Source organism: Mauremys mutica, chromosome 8, assembly GCF_020497125.1.
Source record: "Mauremys mutica isolate MM-2020 ecotype Southern chromosome 8, ASM2049712v1, whole genome shotgun sequence".
NCBI lineage: Eukaryota > Metazoa > Chordata > Testudines > Geoemydidae > Mauremys > Mauremys mutica.
The window spans coordinates 33,050,865-33,065,932 of NC_059079.1; the positions used below are offsets into that span (position 1 = coordinate 33,050,865).

General features: G+C 40.8%; 1 protein-coding gene across 12 annotated transcripts in view; it reads right to left on the minus strand.

The window, feature by feature from the left end:
• Positions 1–15,068, minus strand: part of TGFBR3 (transforming growth factor beta receptor 3) — a 184,620-nt gene that overhangs the window by 21,573 nt on the left and 147,979 nt on the right. For 10 of the 12 annotated variants that reach the window (XM_045026560.1, XM_045026571.1, XM_045026566.1 and 7 more), the window contains 6 exons: positions 13,368–13,690; positions 11,640–11,792; positions 9,104–9,244; positions 8,810–8,983; positions 3,376–3,675; positions 1,823–1,943 (listed from right to left, as the gene is read on the minus strand). In XM_045026560.1, the coding sequence (XP_044882495.1) occupies positions 1,823–1,943; positions 3,376–3,675; positions 8,810–8,983; positions 9,104–9,244; positions 11,640–11,792; positions 13,368–13,690 (1,212 nt within the window). The remainder of the gene's footprint in view (positions 1–1,822; positions 1,944–3,375; positions 3,676–8,809; positions 8,984–9,103; positions 9,245–11,639; positions 11,793–13,367; positions 13,691–15,068) is intronic. The other 2 variants (XM_045026568.1, XM_045026563.1) reach the window with 2 other exon arrangements.

Here is a 15,068-nt window from a genome sequence, read left to right on the forward strand (position 1 = left end):
CAGGGATGATGTTGAGGCTAGAAGGGTGGAGAAAAAAGGCAACTTGAACCTCTGAAGAGGGTCCTGTTTAAAACTCTCATTCCTGGGCAGAGCTTTGGGGCTCTCCACACCAAAGACTGCCAGAGTACAAAGGTTCAGAATCACAAGCAGTTGAGCAGGATGTCAGGAAAGGGGGTCTAGAATGGTGTCTAGAACTAAGTGGGGCTGGACCTGGGTCATCTTCCTGGCTATTGCCCTGGAGCACAGGAGCATTTTCTGCACCAGACAGGGATTGAGGAATCTGAGATGTCAGTAAAGGCAGGATTATGGGTAGGATGGCTCTGATGGTTAGCTTTAAGTAAGCCTGAGAGAAGCCAGTTTGGGGAGGTGGATCCTCATATGAACGGAGTGGTACAGGTGATTGCTAGAAAGGAAGGTAGGCCCAGCTGTTTGAACGAGCCATGGAGGAAAAGCTGCACCATGGAATCAAAGTGGAACCACCAGAGAAGAGTTCCTGTGAAGTGTGAGTGGCACTGGCAGCAAAGGCATAGGCTGTAACCCAACAACAGGGGGGAGATGGATAGGAGTATCAAAGATGCAATGCCTGAGCTGCTCATAGCCCCAAGGCAGCAGAAAAATTGGCCTATAGCTACAGAACTGTGGGTGCTGGCAGGGATGTGAGGATAGAGCAAAGTCCTTATCTCCCAAGAGCAAGCTGCAGTGGGGAGACAGCATCAGACAGGCTATTGGAGGCTGAAGGAGCTCCCTGGACAAAAGACAGTTGATTACAAGTGAATCAGTTCAGAAATCTGAAGAATGGATTTAAGTGAGGGTTTTGCTGACTCTGGATTGTTTTTTGGATTAGACCTTTTCAGTCACCCTCGCTCAGAGCATCTAGTACAGAAACAGAGTTTTCTATCTGCTACCCAGGTTCTTCTCCTTTCTTCCTGAACCGCCTCTCTTTACTGTTTAGATTTTTCTTTCCCTTTCTTAAAGGAAGAGAACTAAGTCAAATGCTTCATGTTTACAAGAACAAGGAGACAAAAGAATTGAAGAAGTGTGGATGGGCTGTTATTTCTATACAGACCTTGTCAGTCCCTTTGCCTCCAGACTTCTTGGCAGGTGGAGCCATAATGCTGCCTCCTTTAACTGCTTATGCTGGGAAGATGGCAGAAATGGACTATTTGACAAAGAATCATGTGCCTTAGAAGCAGCACAGCACCCAGGAATCGACACATTTTCATGACTCTGTACTTGGAGTTTTTTGTAAAAATGCTAAATGAGTTAAACAAACCCCAATAGAAGAAAACTAATGAAACACTACAGTTTCACCTCTTCATCTTACTTACAGATCTAATCGTCTAGTGGAGCTGGTTTCCCTGTGGCTAACCCTTTACTTTACAAACCCCTCAAGCTTTAATATTTCCAATACATTGAAATTTCAATGCAATTACCATGCTTAAATATTTTCAGCCACAAAGAAGAAATTATACAGCAGATAGTAAAGAATTGCTTTCAGTTTCCAAACAAGAATGAATTGCTAGAAGCAATTCTGCTATATTAATACTTATGAAACCATAAGTTGTAAAGCATAGGAAGAGTATTCCTTTCTCAACAGCAGCCAAATTACATTTCCCATAAAACAGTAACTCCGGGCATTCAGATAAGATGGTGGACTGCGCCACACAAATGTCTATAAATGAACAGCTTTAATAAGAACAAGAGTACCTTATAAAATATAAAACCGTATATGCCTAAAGCTATCTTTTTTCGCAATACAAATGATTATATGTTGTATAATGCAACAAAGTTATGTTAAGAAGTTCAAAAGGTATGTTGGTACCTTTTGGTTTTTCTTCATGGGTTATTACAGCAAGGGGCTTGGTGAAAGTTTTCTTATTGTGCATCATGGCCAAGATCATATCAACATTGAGTGAGGTGCAGGCTTCATCAGGAGGAATGCACTGTGGATGGAAACATCTAAGGTCAGGGATTCACTCAAAATAAAATACAGTATCAGCCAGAGCAGCTGCACAGCTGCCTCATTATCAGTGTTTGCTCAGTATTGTTTACTAAAGAGAAACAGGAGATCTGAACGTTATCAACCCTCCAAAAAACAATCTATGTAATATACTGGCAAAGAAAACTTATTCTCAGCTAAAATGTCCAGATGTCCCAATATTAGGGGCTTTGCCTTATATAGGACCCTATTGCTCTCCCTATTCCCACCCCCACATCCCAATTTTTCACACTTGCTATCTGGTTACCCTATTCTCAGCTGCATCTTAAAATGTAAACGTGCCTTAGTGCTACATTACTTAAAATTCTATGGAAGTTTTACTATTGAATTGTTGCTGTAATAGTTGCATATTAGGATATTAAAGGCTGATGTTAACTACATAGAGGGTCAATATCTTCAAAGAGCTCTCTTCCAAAAGTACCTTCACTTGTCACAGCTAGCTTTTATACTCACTGAGTAGTTGATTTTTCATGTATAAACGCTGTGTGTATATTCAAATCCAGGCTTCTATACAAAAATTTGGACACACAGATTTACAAGCACAAAAATAGAGTCCACTTTTGAAAATCTGGGGGCCAGTTCTGTAGCTCACTGCTGCATATATAGTGCATATATAGATCAATAATGTACAGGTCTTTTCTTATGTTAAAGAACTACTACAAATAACTCAAATTTTGGAAGTTATGCAGGTAAGTCCCAAAAGTCTGAATAAAGTCAGAATACCTAACAGTTCATTTTTTGGCAAAAAGGATGTATTTTTAGTTATATACTATTTTTAAAGTAATAGTTAGGCAGCAGTCTCACAACAAGCAAACAGGAAATGTTAATTCTCCTTAAATATATTGGAGTGAACATTCAATACAGAGAATTTACTATAAATACAAAAAAGTAACCACACTGAACTCTGGAAAACAAATGCAAATATTTACTTATTTCCCATCAAAGTCCTCCTGAGAAGGGCCAACGTTACAGTTCACATATGGATGTTCAAAAACAATTACAATATTATCTCAGCAGGCTCTGGAAAATTAATGTTAATTTTGTTTATCCTATTGCTATTTTATCTGAATAGAACAGATAAATCTGGACCACTCCCTTAATGAAAAGCAATCTCTGTTTACCACATGTAACCACTTACTTACATTTTCCACTTTAAAATGTCGACCATGTGATCAAGATTTAGCATAGCTGAGTAAAAAGAACCTATAAAAATTATCAGGTTCACTGATAAAATGTTAATTACACTAATCTAAGTCTATAAAATCTTCAAATAGAAAAGTTAATCCCAGGAACTACTATGATCTGGAACTTATCTTGTAAAAATTCTCATTTTTTATCTAAATCTGAAAGCTTAAGGAAGTTAATAAACTACTGACCTTTGGCAGTCCTTGCGTGTCTTTTTCTTTATTTGTACACAAAGTCAGCTCACAATGAAGAAAGAGCAATGAGATGTTGAATATAGGTTTAAACACAAAGCTAAACCTCTTTTTGTCCATCTGTGCATGTGGTATAGGAAAGTCCACCTTCTGGACATTGTAGAATTTAACAGATTCATCTTTAGGACAAATGTTTTCTATGATGGTGTAATCAGATATCATATCAGGGTTTGAATATGGTGAAACAAAACATGTTTGGATTGCAAAACCCAGGGCTCTGTCAGCTTTCGTCACAGAAACCTGCATATGAAAAACAATTTATTAAAAACTTAGCAGTGGTATTTTTGTTAGCAGCATTCACATTTTGGATGATTATGTGGTTTTCAGATGCCAGTTCCAATCAAATATTTCAAGCCTAAATTGTGAGGATGTATGGGCTAGGAAACGTTTAAAGGATGGACGACAAGTTTTGTGGGTTCAAATCCAACTTAGTCATTGTCCTAGCATGTAATTTTTTTGGAGGGTCAACCCTCCCTGTCCTTCAGCCAACTCACCTGAAATATCCAGTGAAAAGTAGGCCCACTCAATAGAATGAATGCTATATCTGAACTGCGTTTTTGGGAAATGGGAGGACACTAACACCACTCCTCCAATAAGTTTACAAACCACAGTAGAAGGCTATGGGAGGTGATTACAATTTCCCCACTGCTGTATCTGCATAAATCTTCACTTAAATATAAATACACGCACACACAGAGTGAAATGCAGAGGCAGAGTGGAGAGGTTATGGTTTGAAGCAAGGGTGGGGCTTATGAGTTCTGTGGAGGAGCAGGCTAACAAGAAGCTATGCAGCTGTAATATTTTCTGTGTGATCGCTACAAACATCGCGACTCTCTAGTCTTTTTTGGGGGGGTTGGGGGGAGGAGGAAACCCACTCCCAACCCTCAGTGCACTGATATTATTCAGCCCAACTGGAATACGAATGCCACAATGCAATTTGGGGGAAAAAAACTATACAGGTACATTTACATTTTCCATGCACATTAAGCATGTTATTCCTATAAAAACTGGAGTGTTGCCCCTAATTATCAGAACAGCATGATGAAGAGTCTCACTAGCCTTAATATCCTACTCACAAAAATGTGCCATATGCATGCATGCATGCATGCATGCATGTGTTTTGCATACATCCAGTGGAGAACCTGCCAAACTTTTCTACAGTCTAGAAAGAAATCTAGACTGGAGCCAGTGGATTGCACAGAAAATTCTCCTTTTCCCTCTAAGTATGCAGAGCAAAACCACTAATTTAATTGGAGATAAAGTGGTTGAAGCATCTAAACAATAGAAACAATCCGTTATTAAGAACAGGAAATAGAGGGTGAGGATCAGACAGGCACATGGTGGAAAAGAAGAAAGGCGAAATGGTTTGAATGAAAAGGAGTTGCAGTAGGAAGGACAGATGTGGTTTATGCGTAGACAAGCCCCAAGGTCACTTTGTGTCTGAATGACTTGGTTGATTTCCCTTAGTAACTTTCCTAGGTGAACCCGGGCAGACGCTTCCTCAGGGAGATCCAAACTACCTAGGTGAATGAGTAACACTGCAGCAAATGAAATTTGGTGTTGATAAATGCAAAATCTACACCCTTCTGCAGCAGATAAGAGGCTCAGGGTGTGAACTGGCCCATTCATCTCATGGGATATTCTTACATTAAAAAGTACATTTAAAGGTGATAAATGAAGTCAGTAACAATACCTCTTAGATGTGATAACTGTTCTGTTCATAACAATGGATGTTCTCACGCCCTCCCGAGTTCCTAGATGCCTGTATCATTTACTGAGCATGTCCATTCTTAATCCCTCCCGCCATGTCCCAGTGGTATATATCCGCTGAAAGGACTGAGCATGCCTGTTCCCAGAGCCTGGTACAGATTCAGCGATGAAGTGAGGGCAGTAATTAGAAATAAAAAGCAATACAGTATATAACAGATAGGGAAAACAGTGCAAGCAACAAGAATTAGAAGTTATGAAGTGAAGTCAATTGATAAGGGACGCTAAAGATATGAGGGGAAAATCCATGGCTGGCAGGGCTTAGCACTATAATGAGTTTTTAAAATATATGTTATGAACTAAAGAAATGCCAGCAGTGGTATAGCCCCATTGCCAGATGTAGATGATAACACTTAATGATGAAGACAGACAGAAGTGTGTAATAAATACTTCTGTATTTGGAAAGAAGCAGGATGATGCACTTGTATCTGATGAGGATGATGAACAATTTTCTAGCTAAAGAGGATGTTAATCATCATCTTATGGGACCAAACCTTTTTAAATCTGCAAACTCAGATAACTTGCACTCAAGAGTCCAAAAAGATTTGGCTGAAGATTAGCTTTCTGAAGTTAATTTTTAATATATCTTGGAACATTGGGGAAAATATTAGAGGACTGGAGGAGTGCTAATGCTATGCCAATATTCAAAAAGGGCAAATGGGATGACCTGGGCAACTATAGGTCAGTAAGCCTGATGTCAATCCTGGGAAAAACAATGGAAAAGATGATACAGGATTGCATCAATAAAGAATTAAAGGATGGGAATATAATTAATGCCAGTCAGCATGGTTTTATGGAAACAGATCTTGTCAAACAATTGTGATTTCATTTTTTGATAAGATATTATGTTTGGTTGATAAAGGTAACTGCATAGATGTAATAGACTTAGTCTGTAGTAAGGTGTTTGACTTGGTACCACATGACAGTCTGATTAAAATTAGCACTATACAGTATCAATAAAGCACACATCAAATGGATTAAGAACTGGATGACAGATCTAAAAGTAGATGTCAGTGAGAGAATCCTCATATGTTTCTAGTGGGGATCCACAAGAATTGGTTCTGGGTTTGATACTGTTCAACATCTTTATCAATGATCTGAAAATAAATATCAAATTTGTGGGTGACAAAAAGATTGGCAGAGCAGTAAATGATGGTGATGACAGAACACTCACACAGAGCAATCTTGAGCCCTTGGTAAGCTCGGCCCATTCTAACAAAATGCATTTTAATACCTCCAAATGCAAAGGTAAACATCTAGGAACAAGGAATGTAGGCCATACCTACAGAAGGGGGGACTGTATCCTGAAAAGCAGTGACTTAGAAGGGATTTGGGGATCATAGTAGACAAACAACTCAACGGCTCCCAGTGTGATGCTGTGGCAAGAAGGGCTGGTGCAATCCTTGGAAGTATAAACAGGGGAGTAACACATAGGTAAAATTACCTCCCTACTCCCATCTGGATAGCACTGGTGAGACTGATGCTGAGGGGCTGCGCTCAATTCTGGTGTTCACATTTTAAAAAGGATGTTGAGAAACTGGAGAGAGTGCAGAGAAGAGCTACAAAAATGATTGGAGGGCTGGAGAAAATCCCTTAACGTGATGGACAGAGCTCAATCTGTTTAGTGTATCAAAAAGAACGAGAGGTGATTTGATTACAGTGTATAAATACCTTAACAGGGAGAAAATACCAGATAGTAGAGGGGTCTTTCATCTAGTGGAGAAAGGCATAAAAAGAACCAATGACTGGAAGCTGAAGGCAGACAATTTCAAATTAAAAGTGAGGCATGTTTTTTTTGTTTTTTACAGTGAGGGTGATTAACCAGTGGAACAGACTTTCAAGAGAGGTGGTGGATTCTCCATCTCTTGATGTCTTCAGACAAAACTGGACGCTTTTTTGGAAGATATGCTTTAGGCAAACTCAAGTTGTTGGGCCCAATACAGGGGTAACTGGGTGAAGTTTAATGGCCTGTAATATACAGATCAGACTAGACGATCTAATGGTCCCTTCTGGCCATAAACTCTATGAATTATAACATTTTGAATTTCATCCAGTAACACAAGTGGTTTTAGAAGAAAAGTAGGTGAGCAAGGATGAGCAAAAAGTCACCACATAAGAAAAGAGAGAAACAAGATCTACAGAGACAGGATGTGAGATGATTATAGAATTAACATATTGATAAGAAAAAACAAAGCAGAGATAAAGGAAAAATGCACAAGTGATTACAATAAAGAAAACAATTCTTATCGAAACAGAATCTATGCAGAAGAGACAAGTACCAAGTCCTTAGAGATTATGCATGAGTAATTTATTGACGAAAGAGATAGACATTTTTCAAACAAACAAAATACAATGTTTTTTCTATCAGTGAAGGATGGAGGAACAAATGCCTGAAACAGATACTAATTTTCCACTGTGCAGAAAGGAGAAACAGAGGGGAAAAAAATCAAGCTCATCCCAGAACAGGTGATAAAGAAATTAAAGTATGTATTTGAAGAAATAACTCCAAGACCAGACAAATCCAGAGCCAGAGGGATTCATCCCAGAATGCCGAAGGAAGTTGACAATCTTTGTCCAAGTGAAAAACTAATACCTTTTACTTTTAAAAAAACCCTTAACTAATTTTGATGTATTTTAACCTTGCTTCAATTTCTTTTAGTGTATTTCTCACTATATAATTCTGAAGTATTTGAAAGAAAGTAATTTTTATAGGTAGAGGACTGACATGCAACTAAACATGTACAGAACTGTTACACTAACTGAAAGTACTAAAAATCATATCTGAATATTGTTCCCAAATGTGTTTGTTAAATATCACTGGTAATTACTGCTAGAAAGATGTACTTCTGTTTAAAGAAGGTTTGCTTATATAGTGGACCTTATTTCCTAAGGTCTTCTAAGTACATGGGCAAGTTCCTGTGATATTCTCTTGTCATTCTACTTGGTTGTTATCTTACTAACAAAGATGCATATCCAATATAAAGATTTTCACAGCATATATGTTAACAACCACTGAATGAAAACAATAATTTGTACAAGAGAGGAAGTGTGACACCTGTTTGGTATATCAAAACGTGACTGGAAGTGGCTTAAAGGCGAGATGGAATTATGACGACACCGTTAACACCCTTTCCTCCACCATGTAACCTGTGGGGGGAAGGGGAAGCTGTAACCTGTGGGGGGAAGAGGAAGCTATAGCTGTTTTGTACATAACTTCACCTGGAAAAAGTAGCTAAGCTATATTTCTGTATAAAATGAACTCATTCCTCACTGACAATTCTTTGTATTGATGCTTGTAATTATCCAATAAAGGTCAGTAAGAGCTAAGAGACCAGATTCAAGTACTGTTCCATACTGCATATCTGACCAGACTCACAGACTTCTTTTAGTTGGATTTACCCATTTTGAGAGGATTCTTTGGTCTTCACCACAAAGAACTGTCTTATTAAGCTATGATGTCCCTTTTCTGAAATCACAGAAGTACATATCTATCTGAGAGAGGCAATCACATAATGCCAGTTTACTGCAGGCAAGCACAAACTTGGCTAAATTTACATGGCCTTGCCGAACATTCCTGTTAATCTGAAAGCCTTTCAAAGTTTGTTACCTCAACGTAAATCTGTCCATTCTCAGCAACGGAGAAGAGTCCTTGTGAGGGAAAGAAGAAGAGGTCTGTTTTATAAAGCTCCATGTTGAAGGTCACATTGCTGATTGGGGGTTCAGGAGGCGCAGGATTAGGTGAGCGTTTGCCACCCTCTGCCTGGTGAAGTGTGCAGTTAAACTAAAACAAACAAAATACAAATAAATTACAGAACTTTTGCCCCATAGGATGGAAATGAGAACAGAATTAGGCCCAAAGCTAAAAACTTTAATTTCAATATAAATATAAGGTATTACATACCACAACTATTTCAGGCCTGCTTGGAAAGGTAGCATCTGCTTCATCAGTGTCTCCTGGAAATCCATTATCACCCGATTCGACATCTTCATCATCAATTCCCCAACCACTACTTTCCACTGGTGAGGACAGCTGAATAACAATCTACATAAAGGAAGTGGGAAGTGAAAACTAAAAGCTTTTCTACAAAGGTGATTGTGATTCTCTTTTCATGTTAATTGTTTCTTCCTTTCTTCAGAACAACATGAAGACCAAGAAGTTGTGGCAGCCAACCAGCTGGGGAAAGCACGCCATCCCTGCAGCCCAGCACTGAGCATTTTATGTATGTATACTATATATGTGGAATAACCTTCAGTTTGTTCCCAGAGGTCAAAACCAGTAGAGCTGCAAAACTGCTCTCTATGTTGGAAAAGCAGCCTGGGGATTGGTATGTAAATGAGCATACCAGCAGTCCCACTCTGCTTCTGGTATTTCTGTATCCAACACTGCTAAAAGAAATGGTTCTCTGAAATAGATTAACATACCTTCTAACATTCAGTGACTGACTCCTGGAAGAATCACAAAAAGTTCTAGCAGGTAGCAGGATTTTCTCCTGTAAAATTTCTGTGTCACCCCCACCCCCTCCTTTAAAAAAAAAAAAGACATAAGCTGGAAAACTTGCTATCCTTTTTCACGTCTCTCTTCTCTGGACCCCTACCTGACCCCTCTTTTTCCCCTCCCCCACTCTGTTTTTTCTCTTTCCTCTGAGATACCTTCTCTTTGGTGCTCCACTCATCCTCTGTCTGCTTTTCTCTCTCTAACCTTCGCCAAGGAGCTTCTATGTTTCCCCATCTGCTCCTCCATTGCTCTCACAACTTCAGCTTTGTTTTCTCAGATATAGTACAGCTTCTAACAAGTGACATTTTCTTCTGAACTGTTTGGACACCTCACCCTTTCTGCAGACTGCTGAATCACCTTTCAGTGGGAATTCTCCCAAACCCTTGGAAGCTCAGGGCCTTGTACAGTGACATGGAGCTCCAATGAGGTGCTTACTGAGAGGTGCTTGGATCAGTTTTGGTTTGACCCACTACACAGACTGGGTCCAGACACAAAGTTTAGATTGAGATGTATTTTCTCCACAGTTTGGGGGTGTTTAGATTCAGGTTTTTGGTTTGGGCCCATCTCTAAGTCAAAAGCTAGAAGGTCTTGCCAGTACAGAATAGTTTTAGCCAGGCTAGGTCTGATCAAGTGGCTGTAACTATCCTTGGGTTTCCTTTGTTTGCCAGAGATACTATAATGTGCTCAAAACCCCCAGAAGAGTAAAACACGTTAGTGCTTGTTGGCCTGGCCTGGCCAGGCCAATATCTATTCAAGTTCACAGTGCAACTACTGGTAGTAGAAAGCCTAGAAGCAAAGTGGGATTCTTCACTTACATACCCGTATCCAGATTACATTCCAAGTACGCAGCTGTATGAGAATTCTGAAACCAATTTTCAAACTGGGGGCCCACGTTGGGTGTTCAGATCAGTACTTAGCTATCGGGGTACCCACAGTGCCCATTCAAATAGCTGTTTGGGCACCCAAGTTGGGGAATTGAATTCTGTACATGGATTCAAAACTTGAAGTCAAGGCCTGTCTTGCACACAAATAGATGAGCACTGAATACTTATTTTAAAATATGTACTTGTAATGAGGCCAATGCTCATGTGAAAAGTAACAAGTGACACAACAGCATACAATACTGCCTTCCTGTATCCAGAGAATAAACACACTTGAAAGCACATTTGAGGAGCTTATTGGTAGAGTCCACCAACGTTTCATTGTGGAAGACTTGGGTTCAGGTATTATGTTAGTGGACACAGGTGAAAATGTGTATTTTAGTGGGCACTTGTTCCTTTGTAAAATAGCACCACATAATTTGCCATGACCAGCAGTCTGTGCTCAGGAGAAGCCAGGCCTTCACTGAATGGCAAAGAGCAAGATAGAAGCCTGCACAGATTGGACCACTTCCTCAATTTCAGGAGGATTATTCATTCAAAGTTATAGAAGAGAAATGTTACCTACAGGAGTTTTAATTTATATTTTCTTTTGTGATCATAAATCTTTGTTGCCATACCACGTCAGGGCTAAGTCGTGCCAGTAGTGTGGGGGAACTGCAGAGTTGCCCTGAGGGAGCTCAGGGAAGACTTGTGCCTCCCTCTCCAAGCAGCATGGTGCATGAAGGAAGGCTGCATCATCTTTTGGAATAGTGCAGCTAGTTCCCCACAGTGCACAGCTTGCTCTAATGCCTAGTGCGGAAGAGGGGAACACACTCCCATCTCCTCCCACTCTCTTTGGGACGTCATGTGCCCCCAGCAGCACACTGAGGGAGCAGCCTCGCACTTTCCTGAGTACAGGGACTGTAACTGTGACTGGCCCTAGCCTGGGCATGAAAAGATTGAGAAGGGGGCACACCTCCTTAATACTCATATGAAGTCCAGTCACAATCTGGTCCCTATAGCCTTATTGTACCATAATAATACACAGCAAAGAAAAACATCTCTCCTTGTAAAATACTCACAGAGTTAAAATAAACTATGTTATCCAAGGCATAGTCTATCTGTTGAGTCCCACAGCTGTGCAACGAAGATTCCAAAATGAAATGGGTACCATTCATCTTCGCTTTACAGGCAGGATCTAGTAGTGAGAGTTCTGTTCCTGTGTAACCATTAGCCTAAACAATGACATTGCATAAATGGCTGAAACCTCAGTGAAAATACAATTGCATGAGATACATACTTACAAGTTATACTCTTATTTTAAGTAGAGCGTATATATTTTTGCATGACTATTAATAAGACTGCCATTGAACTGCATGTCCTGTGACATTTACTACAAAATACTGTCACACAATGACATTAATTGTTGGAACAATAGAGGGGACAAGCATCACATGGAGTAAAAAAAAGAAAATAGCTATACAGTAACGCCTCACTTAAAGTCATCCCGGTTAACGTTGTTTCGTTGTTAATCAATTAGGGAACATGCTCGTTTAAAGTTGTGTAATGCTCCCTTCTAATGTCATTTGGCAGCCGCCTGCTTTGTCTACTGCTTGCAGGAAGAGCAGCCCATTGCAGCTAGCTGGTGGGGGCTTGGAACCAGCGTGGACCGGCAGCCCCACTATCAGCTCCCCACTCCCCTAAGTTCCCTGTGCAGCAGCTGCCCAGCAGGCTAGCAATTGCAGCTGTCCCTCCCCCACACTGCCGTGTGCTACTCCTGCCCTCTGCCTTGGAGCTGCTCCCTGAGACTCCTGCTTGCTGTGTGGGGGGGGGAGGGAAGGAAGAGAGGGGCTAATGTCAGGGTGTCCCCCTCCCCTCTGCTCCTGCACCCCACGTACCCCATCTTCCATAGAGCACGGGGGACACACCAGGGCTCAGGACGGAGGGAGCTTGCAGCAGCTGCGGTCTCAGCAAGCTGATCTAATTAACAAGGCCATGTATTTAATGGGGAAATGTGCATATCTCCCTCCATTCCCACTGCCTTGTAAAATGAGAGAGTTAACCCTTGAGGGCTCAGCCAATTGCTACTTCATCATTTAGCAGTAAGGGAAATATCCCACCCTCTGACTCCTCCACCTCAACCAAGCTTCACAATCACCATCACTGTGTACCAGTATTAAATTGTTTGTTTAAAACTTATACTGTGTGTGTATATATATAATACAGTCTTTTGTCTGGTGAAAAAAAATTCCCTGGAACCTAACCCCCTCATTTACATTAATTCTTATGGTGAAATTGGATTCACTTAACATCGTTTCACTTAAAGTCACATTTTTCAGGAACATAACTACAATGTTAAGTGAGGAGTTACTGTATTTTTCATTCTAGTATGAACTTCACTGTCTGGCCAAAACTGAACTTAAAAAAGAAGAGGCTTATTCTGTACAAGACTTCCATCCACAATGCAAATTATTCCTCCCTAAGGCACAAGCAACCTCTGTGTAGATGGTGGTAGGAGAGCTGTAAATGCCATTTTTTATGGATCATAGTGGACGTCCATCACAGTCCCAATCTCTAGTCTCTGGCATCCAGCAATTGCCTCTTCACATTTCCAGTCGTGAAGAGCCTGTAGAACCACCTGTCTACAAATTCTGGGACAGGCCAGAATCTAGAATTGGGGGAAAGAATTTTTGCCATATGTTTCCCCTTCAATCTGTGGGTTATCTGGAATGTGGCTATGGGTAACAGCTGGTCAGGTTTGGGCCTTCTGTAAAGTGTTTCACAGTCTGGGATTAAGAGCACAGACTAACCTGCAGGGAGTCTTTTTCTACTGCAACAGTCATCATTTTGTTATCACATTTTACTGAGAGGGCTACATCAATGCTTCTCTGCACCTCTTCAGGTTCTTCAGATTCTTGAAGCAGTTGCTCATAGAAACGACTCATTATTGTGCCTTCTGTATCCCTTGGTAAGGAGATTCCTTCTCCCACCTTATCGTGCCTTCCTCTGTTAATGTGAAAAGGAAAAGCCAGGCCGTCGCTTAATGTGGGCTCCTTCAAAGCAGGTAGAGGGTTATCTGGCAGTTTGGTCAGCTCTGGGGGAAGAAAAGGGTGGTCTTCATCATTCATCTCTTCTAGAAACAGAAAAGAATAAATCAAATCATCATCATAGAATCATAGAAGATTAGGGTTGGAAGAGATCTCAGGAGGTAATCTAGTCCAACCCCCTGCTCAAATCCCAACTAAATCATCCAAGCCAGGCCAACCCCAACTAAATCATCCAAGCCAGGGCTATGTCAAACCTTAAAAACCTCTAAGGATGGAGATTTCACCACTTCCCCAGGTAACCCATTCCAGTGCTTCACCACCCACCTAGTGAAATAGTTTTTCCTAATATCCCACCTAAACCTCCCCCACTGCAACTTGAGACCATTGCACCTTGTCCTGTCACCTGCCACCACTGAGACCAGCCTAGCTCCATTCTCTTCGGAACCCCCCTTCAGGTAGTTGAAGGCTGCTATCAAATCCCCCCTCACTCTTCTCTTCTGCAGACTAAATAAGCCCAGTTCCCTTAGCCTTTCCTCGTAAATCATGTGCCCCAGCCCACAATCATTTTCGTTGCCCTCTGCTAGACTCTCTCCAATTTGTCCACATCCTTTCTGTAGTGGGGAGCCCAAAACTGGACGCAATACTCCAGATGTAGCCTCACCAGTGCCAAATAGAGGGGAATAATCACTTCCCTTGATCTGCTGGCAATGCTCCTACTAATACAGCTCAATATGCCATTAGCCTTCTTGGCAACAAGGGCACACTGTTGACTCATATCCAGCTTCTTGTCCACTGTAATCCCCAGGTCCTTCTCTGCAGAACTGCTGCTTAGCCAGTCAGTCCCCAGCCTGTAGCAATGCATGGGATATTTCCATCCTAAGTGCAGGACTCTGCACTTGTCTTTGTTGAACCTCATCAAATTTCTTTTAGCCCATTCCTCCAATTTGTCTAGGTCACTCTGGACCCTATCCCTACCCTCCAGCTTATCCACCTCTGCCCCACAGCTTAGTGTCATCCGCAAACTGTATTCTATTCTAGCCCATCAAGTTCTTTATAATTGGAACATTCCCACCTAAATGTGAATGCTAATGAATGAAAACACTGTGATGCTATCTAACAGGTCACTAGTTCTCGGAGGCTGGCAGACCAGCTCAGATTAGAGCAATAGCGCAATTCACTTGTGTATGAATACCAAAGAAATGCTAAAAGGTCATAGTGTGTTCAAACTAATTCACTTGCTAGTATAGATCAAAAGGAAATACTAATGTTATTGTATCCACTTGTCTATTTCCTGTGCTTGCTATCCTTGTACTTAATTAATCCTAAACCAATAATGTGTGTTAATTTTTAAATGTGAATTTACTTGATGTGTAAAAGTACATGAAAACTAATGAAGGATTGTTTCTGGCTATCACATTGTCTTTACGTTATATTTACCCATTGGAGACTGTAGCCTTGGAAATG